The following is a 16,736-nucleotide window of genomic DNA, read 5'->3' as shown; positions in this document are numbered from 1 at the left end:
AAATATTCATTTTTTTTTAATTTTAATTTTTTTGAAAATTTTAAACTAAAATAAACTAATTTAATAGTTTGCGCGACGAAATATTTTGTCGCGCAAGGTTTTTGACATTTTTTATTGTTATTTCTCTTATATCAATTTTATTATATTAATTTTTTTAAATTTAATTTAATTGTATGATTTTATTTTTCTTAATTACTTTAATTTAAATTGACATATTCAAAATAAAATTACATAAGAAAAATAGTGGTCAAATTATCCAATATACATAATATTCAAAATGTACACTTAAATTAACAAAGTACAATAATAAAATCTACAAGCATCTTATATCAAATCCTCAACTTTAGCCATCAAAGCCTCAACAATTCCCTACAAAAACAAAAAAAAAATATTGTCAAATAACAAAACAATAACATAAAATAATGACAAATAATTGGCATAAACTCAAAACTAACTCCAAAAACACATATTAATGAAAAAAAATTTAAAATTTACAGAGAAGTGAGTGTGAGAGAATTAGAGAAGATAGTGAGAGAGAGATGAGAGAGTGAGTGAGAGTGAGAGATGATGAAAAGAGAGATGAGAGAGTGAGTGAGAGAGAGAGATGAGAGATTAAGTGAGAGGAGTGAGTGTGAGAGAAATGGTAGGATTTGGGGAGTGGGAAAGAGAGATAAATGGTAGGATTTAGAAGACATTGAGAAAATGGTGGAGGAGTTATTTTACTTTTAAAGAACGTATCACTTTGCGCGACGAAAAAATATATTGGTCGCGCAAAGTGTTTAAAAAAATTTAAAAAAAAATTCCCATTTTCGGTGCCTGCCAAATTTTTTCAGGTTTGGGCGATGAATTTTTGGTCGCCCAAACTTTTGCGTGACCAAAATATTCCCACATCCCATTTTTGGTGCCCGCCAATTTTTTAGAGAATACTTTGCGCGACGAATATTTATATATTGGTCGCGCAAAGTCGAAATTTTTAAAAAAAAAAATCCCATTTTTGGTGCCCGCCAAATTTTTAGAGTATACTTTGCGCGACGAATATTTATATATTGGTCGCGCAAAGTCAAAATTTTTTTATAAAAAAAATCCCATTTTTGGTGCCCGCCAAATTTTTAGAGTATACTGTGCGCGACGAATAATTATATATTGGTCGCGCAAAGTCGGAATTTTATTTTATAATAAAATTCCCATTTTTGGCACACACCCAAATTTTGAGAGTATACTTTGCGCAACGAAATACTAATTGGTCGTGCAAAGTCTTAAAAAATATTTAAAGCTACTAATAAATACATATACTATTCAGTTTCTTAAGTGTTATACGTACAAAATAAATAAATTTAAAGCTACTCAACGATCTAACCGTCAAACTTGTTTGTTTATACTTCGAGATCATATACACCAAAATTCAGAAAAAATAAACATTAAGAGATCAATTAATGGGACAAAACATTTCGACGGTTATAAACGAAAAATCATGATTTAACGGTTATTTCAACCCTGATTTTGATGATTTTTTACAGCTACACTCCTTGACCCGATATGAATACAATGACTGCATTCGATCGTCAATTTAAAATATTTACACTAGTAGATACCACAAAATCTTATGTTATATTTAATAAAAGTGTAAATAAACTCTTATTTGTTAGTGAATATATTGTTTTCATGGCATACGCATTCTACGAAACTAGTTTCAACGATCCAACCGTCAAATTTGTTTGTTTACACTTCGAGATCATATACGCCAAAAATCGGAAAAAATAAACATTCAGAGATTAAGTAATAGGACAAAACTTTTCGACGGTTATAAACTAAAAATCACGATTTAACGGTTATTCCAACTCTGATTTTGATGATTTTTTTACAGCTACACTCCTTGACCCTATATGAATACAATGATTGCATTCGATCGTCAATTTAAAATATTTAAACTAGTAGATACCACAAAATCTTATGTTATATTTAATAAAAGTATAAATAAACTCTTATTTGTTAGTGAATATATTGTTTTCATGGCATACGCAGTCTATGAAACTAGTTTCAACGATCCAACCGTCAAATTTGTTTGTTTACACTTCGAGATCATATACGCCAAAAATCGGAAAAAATAAACATTCAGAGATTAAGTAATAGGACAAAACTTTTCGACGATTATAAATGAAAAATCACGATTTAACGGTTATTTCAACTCTAATTTTGATGATTTTTTTACAGCTACACTCCTTGACCCTATATGAATACAATGAACCACTTCGATCGTCAATTTAAAATATTTACACTAGTGGATACCACAAAATCTTATGTTATATTTAACAAAAGTATAAATAAACTCTTAATTGTTAGTGAATATATTGTTTTAATGGCATATGTATTCTATGAAACCAGTTTCAACGATCCAACCGTCAAACTTGTTTGTTTATACTTTGAGATCGTATACCCCAAAAATCGGAAAAAATAAACATTCAGAGATCAAGTAATAGGACAAAACTTTTCGACGGTTATAAACGAAAAATCACGATTTAACGGTCATTTCAGTTTCGATTTTTATGATTTTTTACAGCTACATTCCTTGACCCTATATGAATACAATGAACCAATTCGATCGTCAATTTAAAATATATATTTTCTAACAAAAACCCAATCCGAACTACAATAATATATTTTTCTAACAAAATAATTTTTTTATTTTATTTATTTTTGTATAGACTTTGCGAGACGAAGATTATTTTTTCGTCGCGCAAAGTCATCCAAAAATTTTTAATTTTTTTTAAATTTTAGTAAAGACTTTGCGAGACGAAGATTATTTTTTTGTCGCGCAAAGGCATCCAAAAATTTTTTAAAATAATTTTTATTTATTTATTTTTGTAAATAATTTGCGAGACGAATCACTATTCGTCGTGCAAAAATCTGTGCACCGAATTCTAGTATTTGTCGCGCAAAGTTAATTTTCGCGACGATTCCTTGTCGTCGCGCAAAGTGACTTTGTGTGATGATTTTTTTTTCGTTGCGCAAAATTGAGTCGCGTAAGACTTTGAGCGACGATGATTAATATTTGTCGCGCAAAGTCACTTTGCGCGACGAATTTTGTTTGGTCGCGCAAGGGGTTTTTTTTAGTAGTGAGCAAACTTAAATGTTAAAAATGGAAATAAGGTAATCTGTACACCAGTTGAGCAAAGGGGCAATTTCAAGCACCTACAATCGTTTTTCTAGCCGCCTCTGCTTCCAACCGAACCAGCCATATGAGACTAAATCGATTTGGGTATGAAGATTTTGCTTTGAAATCTTTGAATACCCGCAGCGGAATTGACACCCACATTCAAGAACGAACCTGGCTCTTTGATACCATATTGGAATATTAGGTACTGATTTGGATTTTCAGGGAGAAAAGGGAAGGAGATGAAAGAAGGAGCATGAAGAATATGTTTCTGCAAAACCCCTATAAGCTGCTGTGCCAATTAGCTCAGCTATTTCTCTTCTTTTATCAAACGATTTACATCAGGAAAGGTACAAAAAGATCTGCCAATGTGTGTATGACACTTGGCTCTTTCCTATAGGTATTTCAGCCACAAATCTCAACCATTCAAGTGATCTAAGCTATTACTTAGTCACCACCAGCTAAAACAGTAATAGTCAATCAGTAACAAACAATTTACACATCAACAGTTTTAATATTAAACCCTAATATCAATGATGTGCCTTGTGCAGGTGGGCAGTGGTGAAGGATGAGTGAATATATAGAGTTAAGTAGCTTAGGTGTTTCTCGGGATGCTCAGCTGAGAGCTGAAGCTTCTCAATGTAGTTCTTGAAACTGGAGCCAAGGAAATCTTTGAATTCGGATACAACAAATTGAAGAACCGATGGGAAAAATTTAGCAACACTTTGGTTCTGTTAAACAAATTTTCTCTACAGAAAATTGCACCCCAATACTGCACTTATTTCAAAAAAACCAGAAAACCTTCACCAGGTATAATGTCCTCAATCACTCTTATGCACTTAGTCTAGTGGTAGTTTCAAGGTTGGAAGAGGTCCCAAGTTTGATTATGAAGGAAGTTGAGGTTCCATCCCAAAACTAATTGCCAATGGAGGGAGTAACTCAACTCCTTATAAGCCCTTACTAGGTTTCTCAACTTTCCAATGTGGGACTTTTTACCTTCACATTTTCACACGCCCCGCATGTATGGCGAATTTTCAAGCCTAACACGTGAATAACACATATTGGGTGATATGGAGCATGTGTGGCTGTTGGGCTTTCACATGTGGGCTAACCCGCTCTGATACCATGAAGGAAGTTGAGGTTCCACCCCAAAACCAATTGGCAATGGGGGGAGTAACCCAACTCCTTATAAGCCCTTACTAGGTTTCTCAACTTTCCAATGTGGAACTCTTTACCTTCACATTCTCACAGATTCCATTATGAAGTATTTTATTCTCATGGTAAGTTATGTGTGGTTGAAATGCGAGAGGGAAGAAGATAAAGATTGCTATGCAGTCCTCCAAGGAGAAGCCAATGTTTATGGGGCTAGAGGTTGCTTGTTTGGTGCTGACATGGACATGTACGTCTCACCCTCTTAAGGAGCCATGATGATTTTGATATATTGCTTCACCGGCTCAACCAATTAGTCTTGAAAGAAAGCAAACCCCCAAAGTTATTTGCCAACGATTTGATGACAAATTAATCATCTGTTGGTCTCAAAAGAAAGACACCAGCAAAACCATGCAAACAGTTTGCCTCTGATGAGCCCCTTAGAGCAACTCCACCCATTTGCCCCTTGCCATGGCAAGGGGGGGGGGGGGGGGGGGGGGGCTAGGGCAGCCACTATTCACGTGAATAGTGGTTGCCCTTGCAAATAGTAAATTTTGTGTTTCCACCCATTGCCATGGCTAAGGGCAATTACTATTCATTTTTTTGTTTTTTTCACAATTTTTTTTACCTCAATAATTAATTTGGATAATATTTTCGGATAAGATTTCCGGGTTCCTACGTGTCATGACTATTCATAATCGGATAAAATTTCGGGATAAGATTTTTGGGTTCAATTTTCGGATGAATTTCAAAATTCAAATTTCGAATAAATTTGGGTTCAAATTTCGGATGAATTTCAAAATTCAAATTTCAGCTAAATTTGGGTTCAAATTTCGGATGAATTTCAAATTTCAGATAAGATTTTCATCCAATCAAATCAAGCCACGTGGCATCTCTATCTTGCCAAAATATTCTATAAAACCAGAGGCTCAGCTCATACCTCTCACACCACATCTTTCTATATTTTCATTTCTCAGAGTTTAGAATTCATACTCAATTCATTCTCAATGGAAGATTTTAGGAGAAGCTTGGAGAGGCAAGAGCGAGAAAGAAATGAGAGAAATCGTAGAGCAGATGAAATCAATGAGTTGCAGAGACAAGTTGATGAACAAGTTGTCATAGCAGTGGCTTTGCAAGATGAAGAGAACCAAGGTCGCCGCCATGGTTCACGAGTCGGCTGCCGAAAGAATGTGGACAGACATAGGCATTCTCGGGGTAAGAATCTTTTGGAAGATTATTTTATCCCAACTTCTTTGTACTCTAATGTTGATTTTCGAAGGCGATTTAGAGTGGCACCCCATGTGTTCAATAAAATCATGCATGATATTTGCAATCATGATGCATACTTTGTTCAAAAGTGTGATGCTACTGGTACTTTGGGACTTCTTCCGGAGCAAAAGCTTACTGCTGTTATACGAATGTTGGCGTATGGAGCATCTGCTGATCAGGTGGATGAGGTTGCCCGGATGGGGAAGTCAACTACGTTGGAGGCTTTGGTACGATTTTGTGATGCGGTTGAAACTCTGTACACTAGAGACTACCTACGTAGACCTACGCCCAGGGACCTCCAACGGCTTCTACAAAAAGCCGAAGCTCGAGGATTTCCAGGAATGGTTGGCAGCATCGACTGCATGCACTGGCAATGGAAGAATTGCCCAACTGCCTGGCAAGGTGATTACGGAAATAGAAAAGGCCAAAAAAGTATCATCCTTGAAGCCGTTGCTGGCTTCAACACATGGGTTTGGCATGCCTTCTTTGGAGTTCCTGGATCCCAAAATGACCTCAACGTGCTGGGTCAATCCCCTGTCTTCAACGATGTTTTGAGAGGCCAAGGCCCCAATATCACCTATGAAGTCAACAATACAGTCTACCAGACGGGATATTATCTAGCTGACGGCATCTACCCGAGGTGGACCACATTTGTCAAATCCATTCCGAATCCCCGATCCCAGAAGGAAAAATTATTTGCTACCTATCAAGAAAAATACAAGAAAGATGTCGAAAGGTGTTTTGGCATCCTTCAAGCTCGGTGGTTGATTATTCGAGGTGCAGCCCGTATGTTTGATGAGGAGGTCCTTAGAAGCATTATGATGACTTGCATCATCCTCCATAATATGATTGTGGAGGATGAGTATGATTATGAAGTTGAAGAGGTCTACGAATCGGATCCCATGAACACGGCTTTGACACGAATTTATGAAAGGCCCATGGGGCCAAGTGGAGAACCGTTTGAACCGGAGCCGTTGGTTAGGGATGGTCGTTTCATGACCCGTATGATAGATCGATATCAAGAGATGCAAATTCGTATGTTCATGAAAGGCGTCAACGTGACTTGATTTCGCATCTATGGGCGGTGATAGGCAATCAAGATGAATGATGGAGCATAGATGCTTTGGTTATGTTTTATTTAGTTATGGTTTGGTTGTGTTGTTTTTTATTTATTATGGTTTGGTTGTGGTTTTTTATTTATTATGGTTTGGTTGTGGTTTGTATTTTTTTTATTTTAATTATGTTTTGTTTGATGTATGGAATATGTTGAATAAAAAGGTCTTTTATTGAATGCTTTGTTTATTAAATAAAGAAATCCAATACAAGTCATTAAGAATTACTACTACTAAAATAAAAAACATGAATTACAACAACTTTAAGAGAAAACATGAATTACAACAACTTTAATAGAAAACATGAAAAATACAAATACATAAAAGGTATGCCAACTAATTTAATGGTTTTCATCATTTAACCAATCCGTGTTGCTAGGCCCATCATCTTGGAAAAGTCTTTTTCTTCTCATAACATCCCTGCGTTCTAGCTTCCAAAATTGTTTTGTTTCAGGGGACATATGGCTTGTATCCATCGCCATGGTTTCCCGATCCGTCTTCTCCATATCTTTTTTGTGCAAATACTCCCTTTCTCGTGAAAACTCGGCTTGAATTGCCATCTCGTTATCTTGGCGTTTCTGCTCCAGTTCAATTCTTATGGCATTTTGCCTTGCAATTTCCTCCAAAAACTTTGAATTACTATTACTTGAATTACCCGCTTTTTTTTGCCTTCGCAGCCTTTCGGCCAATGGGCCTCGGCTCCTTTTCGATGGGTGAGTCTTCACTCATAGGGGAATCGAGAGGTGACTCCGATGTCATTGAACCACGGAGTGGCGTCTCATTTAACACAACGGGGGGACCCGTGGGAATAATTATGAAGCGTTTGCAATATTTCACCACATCCCAACATTCATGATGGTTGAAACTTTTTTTGCCACCCCCGGTTGCACCGAACCACATCTGTGCTTGAATCATCTATTTAACAAAAAAAAATGGAAGTGCGAGAAATATTTAAAATATATTGGATATGCAAGTAACCAAAAAATAAACAAATGGAAATGCAATTAACCTTACAAATAAATTGGAAGTGCAAGAAATATTAAGAAACAATTGGAAATGCAAGAAATATTAACAACATATTGAAAATGCAAGAAATATTAACAAAATATTTAAAATGCAAGAAATATGAACAAAATATTTAATTTGCAAGAAATATTAACAAAATATTGAAAATGCAATAAATATTAACAAAATATATAAATTAGGACATTAAACTTGATGAAACGAAAATTACAAAATACTTACCTCGTTAGTACGATTTTCCCCGCTTCTACAGTTTTCCATCGCTTTTGACAACGCATCTCTCCATTTTCCCAACTCTTTATTTAGAATTTTCCACCTACTAGATAATGCCATTTCCGTAAGAGTAGACCCCGGAATTTTTTCACAAAATTCGGCATGAATTTTTTTCCACATATGAAAAAATTTCATCTCATTGCCTGTCACGGGACAATGACAAACTTGGAGCCAAGCCTCACACAAGGAAACATCTTCCATGGTGCTCCACGCCCCTCCGGTTTCGATAGAAGAAGCCATAAAAATAAGAAGAAAAAAAATACAAGGTTAAAGAGAGGAAAATGTTGAGTAATAGTAGAAGTAGAATAAAATGTATAAGGATTGGTGTTGAAAGTGAAGGGTATTAATAGGTATTTATAGAAAAAAAATTCAGAATTTTTTAGTATTTTTTTAAAAAAATTTCGATTTTTTTTCATAATTTTATTGCCAAAAAATCGCCAGCCGTTGGATTGGAGGAGAGAGGCAGATCGGAGCGCCCAGGTTACGACACCTGTCTTCTAGCCGTTGGTGATCGCGCAGGGCTGACGTCAGCACGACGTCAGCGTGAGCGAATTCAAATTTTTTTAACGTTGAAAATTTGATTGCGCTCGCTGACGTCATCCTGACGTCAACCCAAACCGAGTTTTGGACCTCGGGCGGCACTCGCCTTCGGGCCAGCCCGACTTGCTGGGACCCGCACCTTGCCCGGGCTTGGGCTTACCGCTGGAAACTCCTTTTTTTGCTTTTCTCCCCCCAGCCTTGGGCTAGGCTCATGGATGCACTTGCTCTTAAGAAGCGGACTTGTCTATTAATACTTCAATAAATTGTGGTTATGAGATGGATCATGAATACTTCAATAAACATAAATTTGTCCAAACTTAGAGAATGCAAAATATGTATAAAAAAGAAGAAAAATAATAGAAATTCAATTCACAATCTTGTCCATTTTGCTCTGTGGGAGGCATGAAACTTATCTTATTCGTGTTCTTTCGTCAAACAATGTCATTTAGGATTTTTTTAATACGTATTATTCTCTTTATGGAGACAAAAATATAAGGTTAAATTGTATGTTGTACAAGAAAAGTAATTAAAACCTAATTAGAGTCTAATAGGTAAACTATAAAACTTAGCTAACAAATCTCCTAATTAATAATATACCCAACTTGTAACGACACTTTCTTCCTTGTTAGGAAAATTGCTTCTTCTTCTGAGTAATGAAATTTCAATTATTGAAATAGATATCGCATTGCTATATCTTTTAACTTGAATGTTTTGCCACTAAACAGTATGATATAGCAGGAACAACCGGACACTAGTTTTTCTCCTATCTCACATAAAATTCTCTTCCTTTAAAGCTTATAAGAATGATTTTAAACATGTAAGAAGGTGACATACCTCACCTCTCTTCCTAGAGTACACTAAAATGGGAAAGGAAAGTCATTTTGCAAGATATTAGATGGTGAAAGACTAGGGTTTGTTTGGTACTTTGAACTATATTGATTAATTTATGTCGGATAGTATTAATTGTTTCGAAGAGTACTAATTGTTTATCCATAATATTATAAGACATTTGGTGTTGTTCCAGATAAATAGTTTGACTAAGTTATACTGTGTTTGGTGCTCCATCAGATAACATCGAATCATACTATTTTTTTTAAAAAAATTCTTTGATAATTTAAGTGGAAAATGAAATTCAAATTACACGAATATTTTTGGTAAGATTCATATGATGACAAAAAAAAAAATTCATTTGTTTTTGCCAAATCATTGACAAATCGTTTTAGCCATTAGAGACATCCAACGGCTGCCTAATAATAAAACAAGAAACCTCTCTCGATTCTCTCTTCCCTTTATCAATCCTTCATTGTCTTCCTCACCGGCCCATCACATCATTAATGCAAAACCCCCCAAGTTAAATTTGGAATATGGGATTTTGACCAAAAAATTAATATATAAAAAATATGGAATCTTGCTAAGCTTTGAATCTAGAGCCAATTATATTGACCCGCCAATTAAAAAATTAAAATAGAATTGAGAACTAAACTTGTTTGGCTGAGCTTTGAATTGAAACAACATAAATGGGCAAGAACGTATTTCAACACTAAGCAAAGCTGTAAACTTGGGTGTTCGAAATTCAAACAAACAAACCACATCGCACAAATTATTGATTTGTGTTTTCCACAAACAGTCACCAAATAGCCTCTGAAGAAGATAGCAAAGAAGAAAAAGAAGAGTGAAGTGGAGAAGCATATTGGAGAGCGAGAGAGAGAGAGAGATGGATACTTGGAGAAGAGTGAAGAGAATAATCATTGGAAAAGATAGCAAAGAAGAACCCTAGGGAAAAAATAGCATCTGATTTTTCACATAGAAAGTATGTTGTTTTTTTCCTAGCCTTATAATTAAGTGTGTATTATCTAAACCGGGGTGTGTGGGTTGTATTAGTTAGTCAGGTAAGGAAAGTATTAAAAGCTCAAATCTTTCTTCTTATTTTTTTTTATATTTTTTTATTTTTTTTGAGGAGCTTTCTTATTGAGAGGGGTGATAGTATATTAAACTCACACACACTACACGGATACTAGGACTCGAACCTAGGATCTTGCCTGAGGGAGTAAATACTCCAAACCACTACACTAGTGGGTCCTTTAAATAATATAAGTTGACACCAAATAACTGACATAAACTATTTACTCCTATCCAGAGTCTAATACGGTGTACCAAACGAACCCTAAGGTGTATGTAAGGATATGTGTTGTAATTTCTGGCTCAAGAGTTGTGGTCGATCTTATTCACTAATATTTACTGTAAAACATAAATGTCCTTGTCCTTAACATAGATGGTGGGCCTCTTTATGTTTAAATATTCATCCAGGCATTGCCTCCCAGTGCCTTAAATTTGTGTCTGTTATCCTTTTCCTCTTGCAAAAGGTTCTATATGTGCAAGAGTAGGAAACTGAACAAATATGGCTAAGTTACAAAGCTCCTACTTTGTGTGCTTTGCATTTTCTATATTTGTTAATCTATTATTAGTCTTGAAACTCTATGTGGGTGGAGAATGGGAGCTGAGTTGGAGCAGAGGAGCAGCAGAAGAAGCTGAGCACGTTGCAGGCATCTCTTGCTCAGGGCATGGAAGAGCCTACTTGGATGGGCTTGTTCTTGATGGGAAGGAACCTGTTTGTGAATGCAATTCTTGCTATGGGGGACCTGACTGCTCTCAATTTTTAACTGCTTGTGCAGCAAATGCTGATGGGTACTCTCTCTCTCTCTCTCTCTCTCTCTCTCTCAGACTTGTTAACTGGAAAATGATAGCTAGCTAGCTTGGGGTTTAGATCTGTGGTTTATATTTCTTTTGAAGAAAAAAGAAAGAAAAACTATTTCAGGTCTTCAAATGTTGCACATTAGAATTTGAAGCTGGAACCTTTGGAAATTAAGAGGGGAAAAAGGGGTGGTCAAATTGCAAGCCTGATTATTTGTTAATTCAGAAAAGTTGAGCAGATTAGGTGTAAACCACTGCAGTCAAGATTCTAGAATCAAAGCACCTGGTACTTAAAAAGATCCTCTACTTAACCATGCCAAAACTTAAAATCCATATCACCAATTAGAAAGGTACAAAAAAGGCAACAAAGAATTTCATTTTCAAAAATTTGTTTTAATTTTGTAAAATATGCACCAGAAAGATTCCGAAAACAAAGCTCATGATGTCACTTATGAAACTAATGTTTTATAAAATATCTCTTTACAGTCCCACACATACAAGTGGTGAAAGCAACTGTACTATATAAATGTGAATGTGATGGTCAATATCCACCACAAGGGAGATTTTTCTTTTGGTAATATATATATAGGGAGCTTCGATTGAAGGATCCCTCAAATTTATTTGAGGGACACTCTTATAGGGCTCACTTCGTATTGTATTTCACTAATCTAAACCGTCGATTTTGTAGATACTCATTTAAAGATCATCTCTACAAAAAATCACTTGAATCCAATATCATTTGACCACTCAATTAAATTATTGAAATTTTAGTACTTTCTTGAAGCACCGTGTTCATTGATTTTGTAGGACACAATTGGATATCGAAATAGTTTTTTATTTGTCTAACTTTTTTTGCAAGGATGATCTATGAATGTAGACTTAAAACATAGATGGTTTGGATCGTTTAAAAAAATTTCATAAGGAACCCTAAAGGGTGTCCCTCAAATTAAATTATTTGAGGGATCCCTCAATAGAAAGGGACTATATATATACTTATATCATGTTTTTCAAGTTTTTATTGGGATTCAAAAGGGTGACCAAGCAAACAAACTTACTTATAATGGGGATAGTACTATTTTGCTATCTTCAACCAAAAACATAATGACACGTGGAAAAGATATCTTACGTGTTATTACATTATTTGTCAGGAATAATAAAAAATGTTATCCTCATTGCATGAAAGTTTCTCTCGTTAGAAGAAGAAAATGACCTCACCACTGAGAGATGAATTATTGATGTTTTTTATGTCAATGTGAACACAACATTAATGGTGGGTCCAAATTCACTTGATTGATACTTTAAATTATGTAAGAAAAAGCCAACTACATTATAATTAACGTTTTTATGCGACAAAATATTACCATCATTGGCATGAATCACGAGTAACTCTTATATCTTAAACATAAACTCATCTATTTTTAAATTATTATCAAAAACTCAAATTTGAATATAGGTTAATAATTGTCCTAATATTACAAACTATTTACACACTATGCTATCTACCTTACTTGTCAAATCCCTTTTGTTTAGCATATATATTTAATTCTTTTTAATTTGGCACCTATTTAATATTAAAACGTTTTAATAAAAATAAATCAGTGAATACATAAATAATCATGTAATACAAACCGACACTAATATACTACCTAAATATAACAATATTAAACAAATGATAATATATACCTAAAACAAATTATTATTATTTTGTCTAAAAGAATATTGATTAGGTAATTGTATATTGGAAAATTATGGTAATACATGCAAAAAATAATTTACCTACATATCTAATACAAGATAGGTAAATAGATAAATACATATATGTAAAAAAAAAAAAAAAAAAAAGGTACATTATCTATAAGAAATCTAGGTATATTATCTATAAGCAAAATATAGGTAATTACATTATTCGTAAGAAAAATGAGATACATTATTACGTTATCCTATTAGATAGACAATTCGAAGAATTTATAAATTTGTATTAGGTACATTATCCTATTATTACTATTCGGTAGAATTTTCATAGAAAAAAAGGACGGTAATTAGATGATAATCTAAATTTAATGCATTATTTACATTTACTGCATTATTTCCTTGAAATTGAATTCCAAATTTTGAATTTTGAATTTTTTTTCCTTGATAATATTCCTAATATATAGATAAAATACAATTTAATCAATGAATACATTTATAGGATAAAAATAAATCAATGAATACATAAATAATCAAAGGTACATTATCAATAAGAAAAATCTAGGTACATTATCTATAAGAAAAATATAGGTACATTATTCTTAAGAAAAATTAGATACATTATTATTTTATCCTATTAGATAGACAATTCAAAGAATTTATAAATTTGTATTAGGTACATTATCCTATTATTACTATTAGGTACAATTTTCATAGAAAAAAAAGAAGGATGGTAATTAGATGATAAATAAATAATTTGTGTAAGGCACATAGGAATATTTGTGTGTGCATTACTTACCCAAATAATACAACCACATAATAGGGTAAACTCTAATTAAGGGTGCTTTTGGAATATAAAAAGTATAATAAATCAAATTTGAAGCTTAATTAGGTAACTTGCTGAGTTGGATCCTAGTCATCGGGTTTTACTGATAATAAATTGGAGACGATGGGTTGTAGGTAAGAAAAAATTAGTTTGAAAGGGGAAAGCTACACTTACTGTAAATTTAATTATCTCATGCATATATAATAATATATATTTGCTTGCAGTGGAGACCCGCTATTCTTGGAGCCATTTTGGATGCAACGTGCAGCCAAAAGTGCAGTTGTAGTAGCAGGCTGGCATCGAATGAGCTATACCTTTGCTGATCAATCTCGCATCTCAGCAGAGCTTGAGAGGCACATTCGCAAACTTCATGCCATTGTTGGAAATGCGGTGACTCAAGGAAGATACATTGTTTTTGGTGCTGGCTCAACCCAACTTCTCAACGCTGCACTTCACGCACTCTCTTCCAATAATCTCAGCTCTTCCTCACCTGCAAGTGTTGTGGCTTCAGTTCCTTATTACAGGGTTGAATCCTCATTCTGAATTTACGACATACAAAATTTGGAAAGATCAAAACTATTTGTACCATCTAAATTGTGTTACTATCTTTCATAGAGGCGCATACATACGATCCATTGAGATGATACAACTCCTTTACAAATAAATTAATTTTATATGTCGAATTTTCGCAGCTTTACCAAGATCAAGCGGAGTTCTTTCGATCAGTGGACTACAAGTTTGAAGGAGATGCAGCCGTGTTGCAGAACATTTCGGATGCTAATACAAACGTCATTGAGTTTGTAACCTCCCCAAACAACCCTGATGGGAAGTTGAAAAAGGCCATTTTTCATGGCCCAAATGCCAAAGCAATCTATGATCGTGTGTATTACTGGCCCCATTTTACAGCAATTCCTGCTCCAGCCGATGATGATATCATGATATTTTCTATTTCTAAGCTCACTGGCCATGCCGGTAGTAGATTCGGGTAACAACCTAACTATCATTTTCCATTTTCTTGCATATCCTTCTCTTTTCTCTTATAATTTTTTAAATCTTTTAAAGTTAAAACCAATGAAAAATTATTAGAGTTGAACAAGGAAAAACCCTTTTTGGTAGTTATAAAATAATAATGTTGTGCCTTGTGCAGGTGGGCAGTGGTGAAGGATGAGTCTGTGCACAAAAGAATTAGTGAATATATACTGTTAAGTAGCTTAGGTGTTTCTCGGGATGCTCAGCTGAGAGCTTTGAAGCTTCTCAATGTAGTGCTTGAAACTGGAGGAAAGGAAATCTTTGAATTCGGATACAACAAAGTGAAGGGCCGCTGGGAAAAATTGAGCAACACTTTGGCTCTGTCAAATCGTTTTTCTCTACAGAAAATTGCACCCCAATACTGCACTTATTTCAAAAAAACCAGAAAACCTTCTTTTTCCAATGCTGGAAGAGGTCTCAAATTTGATTTTTCCCGCCCTTTTTAAGTAGTAGTGAATTATAAGTATGGAGTGGGAAATGATCTGGCAACACCCAGTTTGGACCACAATTATGTGATCCACGTCATATCGTTGGCCAACCCATAGATGTTAGATGTTCCGGTGATTACATTAACTGGCGGATATTTTTGCAAATAATATTCTTAAATTTGAAACATTTTTTTAGGGCCATACATGAGCAAAATCACATAAATGCACACACACACGTGTATATATATATATCATGCTATTTTCATTAATCCAGTGATTATGACAAAATTTATTTTTTATTTTGTATCTAACCTCATCATACAAAATTAAGTCTACCCTACCATATTTGCAAAGATTAATTGATGATTTTGTTGGGAATTTCCATTACTTCAATTTGGTTTTTCTCTCAAGTAATTTAGACATTGTCAAAAAAACCAAGCCTTTGCAGACTCAAGAATTTGTGCAACTAAAAACTGATAAAGGAAAAGAATAATCATATTGAAAAACTACTAAATTAAAGGCCCCATTGGGTCAAATTCTGAAGCAGTTTATTCTCATGGCAGCTTATGTGTGGTTGAAATGCGAGAGGGAAGAGGATAAAGATTGCTATGGAGTACTCCAAAAAGAAGCCAATGTTTATGGCCGTAGAGGTAGCTTGTTTGGTGCTGAAGATCGATATGTACGTCTCACTCTCTTAAGGAGCCAAGATGATTTTGATATATTGCTTCACCGGCTCAACCAATTAGTCTTGAAAGAAAGTGAACCCCAAAAGTTATTTGTCAACGATTTGATGACAAATTAATCACCTGTGTATTAGAAGCCAATAATCAGTACACTTTTATTCAATTAAGGGTCAATATGTGATTTGACCTGCTACATGTATATTGAAACATTTCGAAAAATAGCAGAGCGCCACTCGTGCTCCCCTATGTATCCCGTGCTTATTATATATGTAATTCTAGTCAATTAGTCTAGTTGTATTCACTTTTTAAATGTTGAAAGATATAACCCAAGTTCGAGTTTATTTTTCCTCATTAGTAAAAACAATAATACTATAGTACATCTCTTTTGTCATCTTGGTTGTGTGTCTGAGAAATTCTCCACTCATGTAATTTAGACTATTGCTTGTACTGAAAAAAAAAATAGAAAAAAAGAAAAAAAAACCTACAATACCACTAGTTGGCTTTGCTGAGTGGTGTCACGGTTTGGGAAGTTTATCGATATTGTTTTATGTCTTGTCTCGAATGTGAAGGATCTTCTTAGGTTCCTGAGGAATCTGTTTCAACACTATAAGGAAGTCAAATGCAAGGCTTCTACAATAGAAGAGGTGGATGTTTCGTTTGAAGTTATTTCGGTGGTTCCCTTGAATTCTTTCACACCCGTTTGGGTTAATGAATGATTTATGTTTGGCTTTGTATTTGTTATTTCTGGTACTATACCTTGCGAGCGACAATTAAGTCATTAGCAGTTGGGAGCTGGTAGAGGGTTATCCCAATAAAAGCAAAACTTAGGATTATTTAGACCACTAATGCTAGATGACAACACATGGTTGGACC

General features: G+C 34.5%; 1 protein-coding gene across 1 annotated transcript; it reads left to right on the top strand.

The window, feature by feature from the left end:
• Positions 1–10,842: 10,842 nt before the first annotated feature.
• On the top strand, positions 10,843–16,154 carry LOC110750691 (tryptophan aminotransferase-related protein 4). Its single transcript, XM_088244956.1, has 5 exons — positions 10,843–11,202; positions 13,948–14,248; positions 14,416–14,708; positions 14,871–15,166; positions 15,744–16,154. Exons 1-5 carry the CDS (start codon positions 10,916–10,918, stop codon positions 15,980–15,982), a joined length of 1,416 nt encoding a protein of 471 aa, XP_088101082.1. The 5' UTR covers positions 10,843–10,915; the 3' UTR covers positions 15,983–16,154.
• Positions 16,155–16,736: the final 582 nt, after the last annotated feature.

This window comes from Prunus avium, chromosome 8, assembly GCF_965620075.1.
Source record: "Prunus avium chromosome 8, drPruAviu1.hap1.1, whole genome shotgun sequence".
Lineage (NCBI taxonomy): Eukaryota > Viridiplantae > Streptophyta > Magnoliopsida > Rosales > Rosaceae > Prunus > Prunus avium.
The sequence above is the reverse complement of the archived record's forward strand: the minus strand, read 5'-3'. Positions and strand labels throughout refer to the sequence as shown.

What these genes read in the sequence shown, in the direction of transcription:
- LOC110750691 (XM_088244956.1), top strand. Translation starts at nt 10,916, where the DNA reads ATGGCTAAGTTACAAAGCTCCTACTTTGTGTGCTTTGCATTTTCTATA. An exon ending in CATGCCGGTAGTAGATTCGG is followed by an intron (nt 14,709 to 14,870) that starts GTAACAACCTAA and finishes TGCCTTGTGCAG; the next exon opens with GTGGGCAGTGGTGAAGGATG. An exon ending in TTTTTCCAATGCTGGAAGAG is followed by an intron (nt 15,167 to 15,743) that starts GTCTCAAATTTG and finishes TTCTCATGGCAG; the next exon opens with CTTATGTGTGGTTGAAATGC.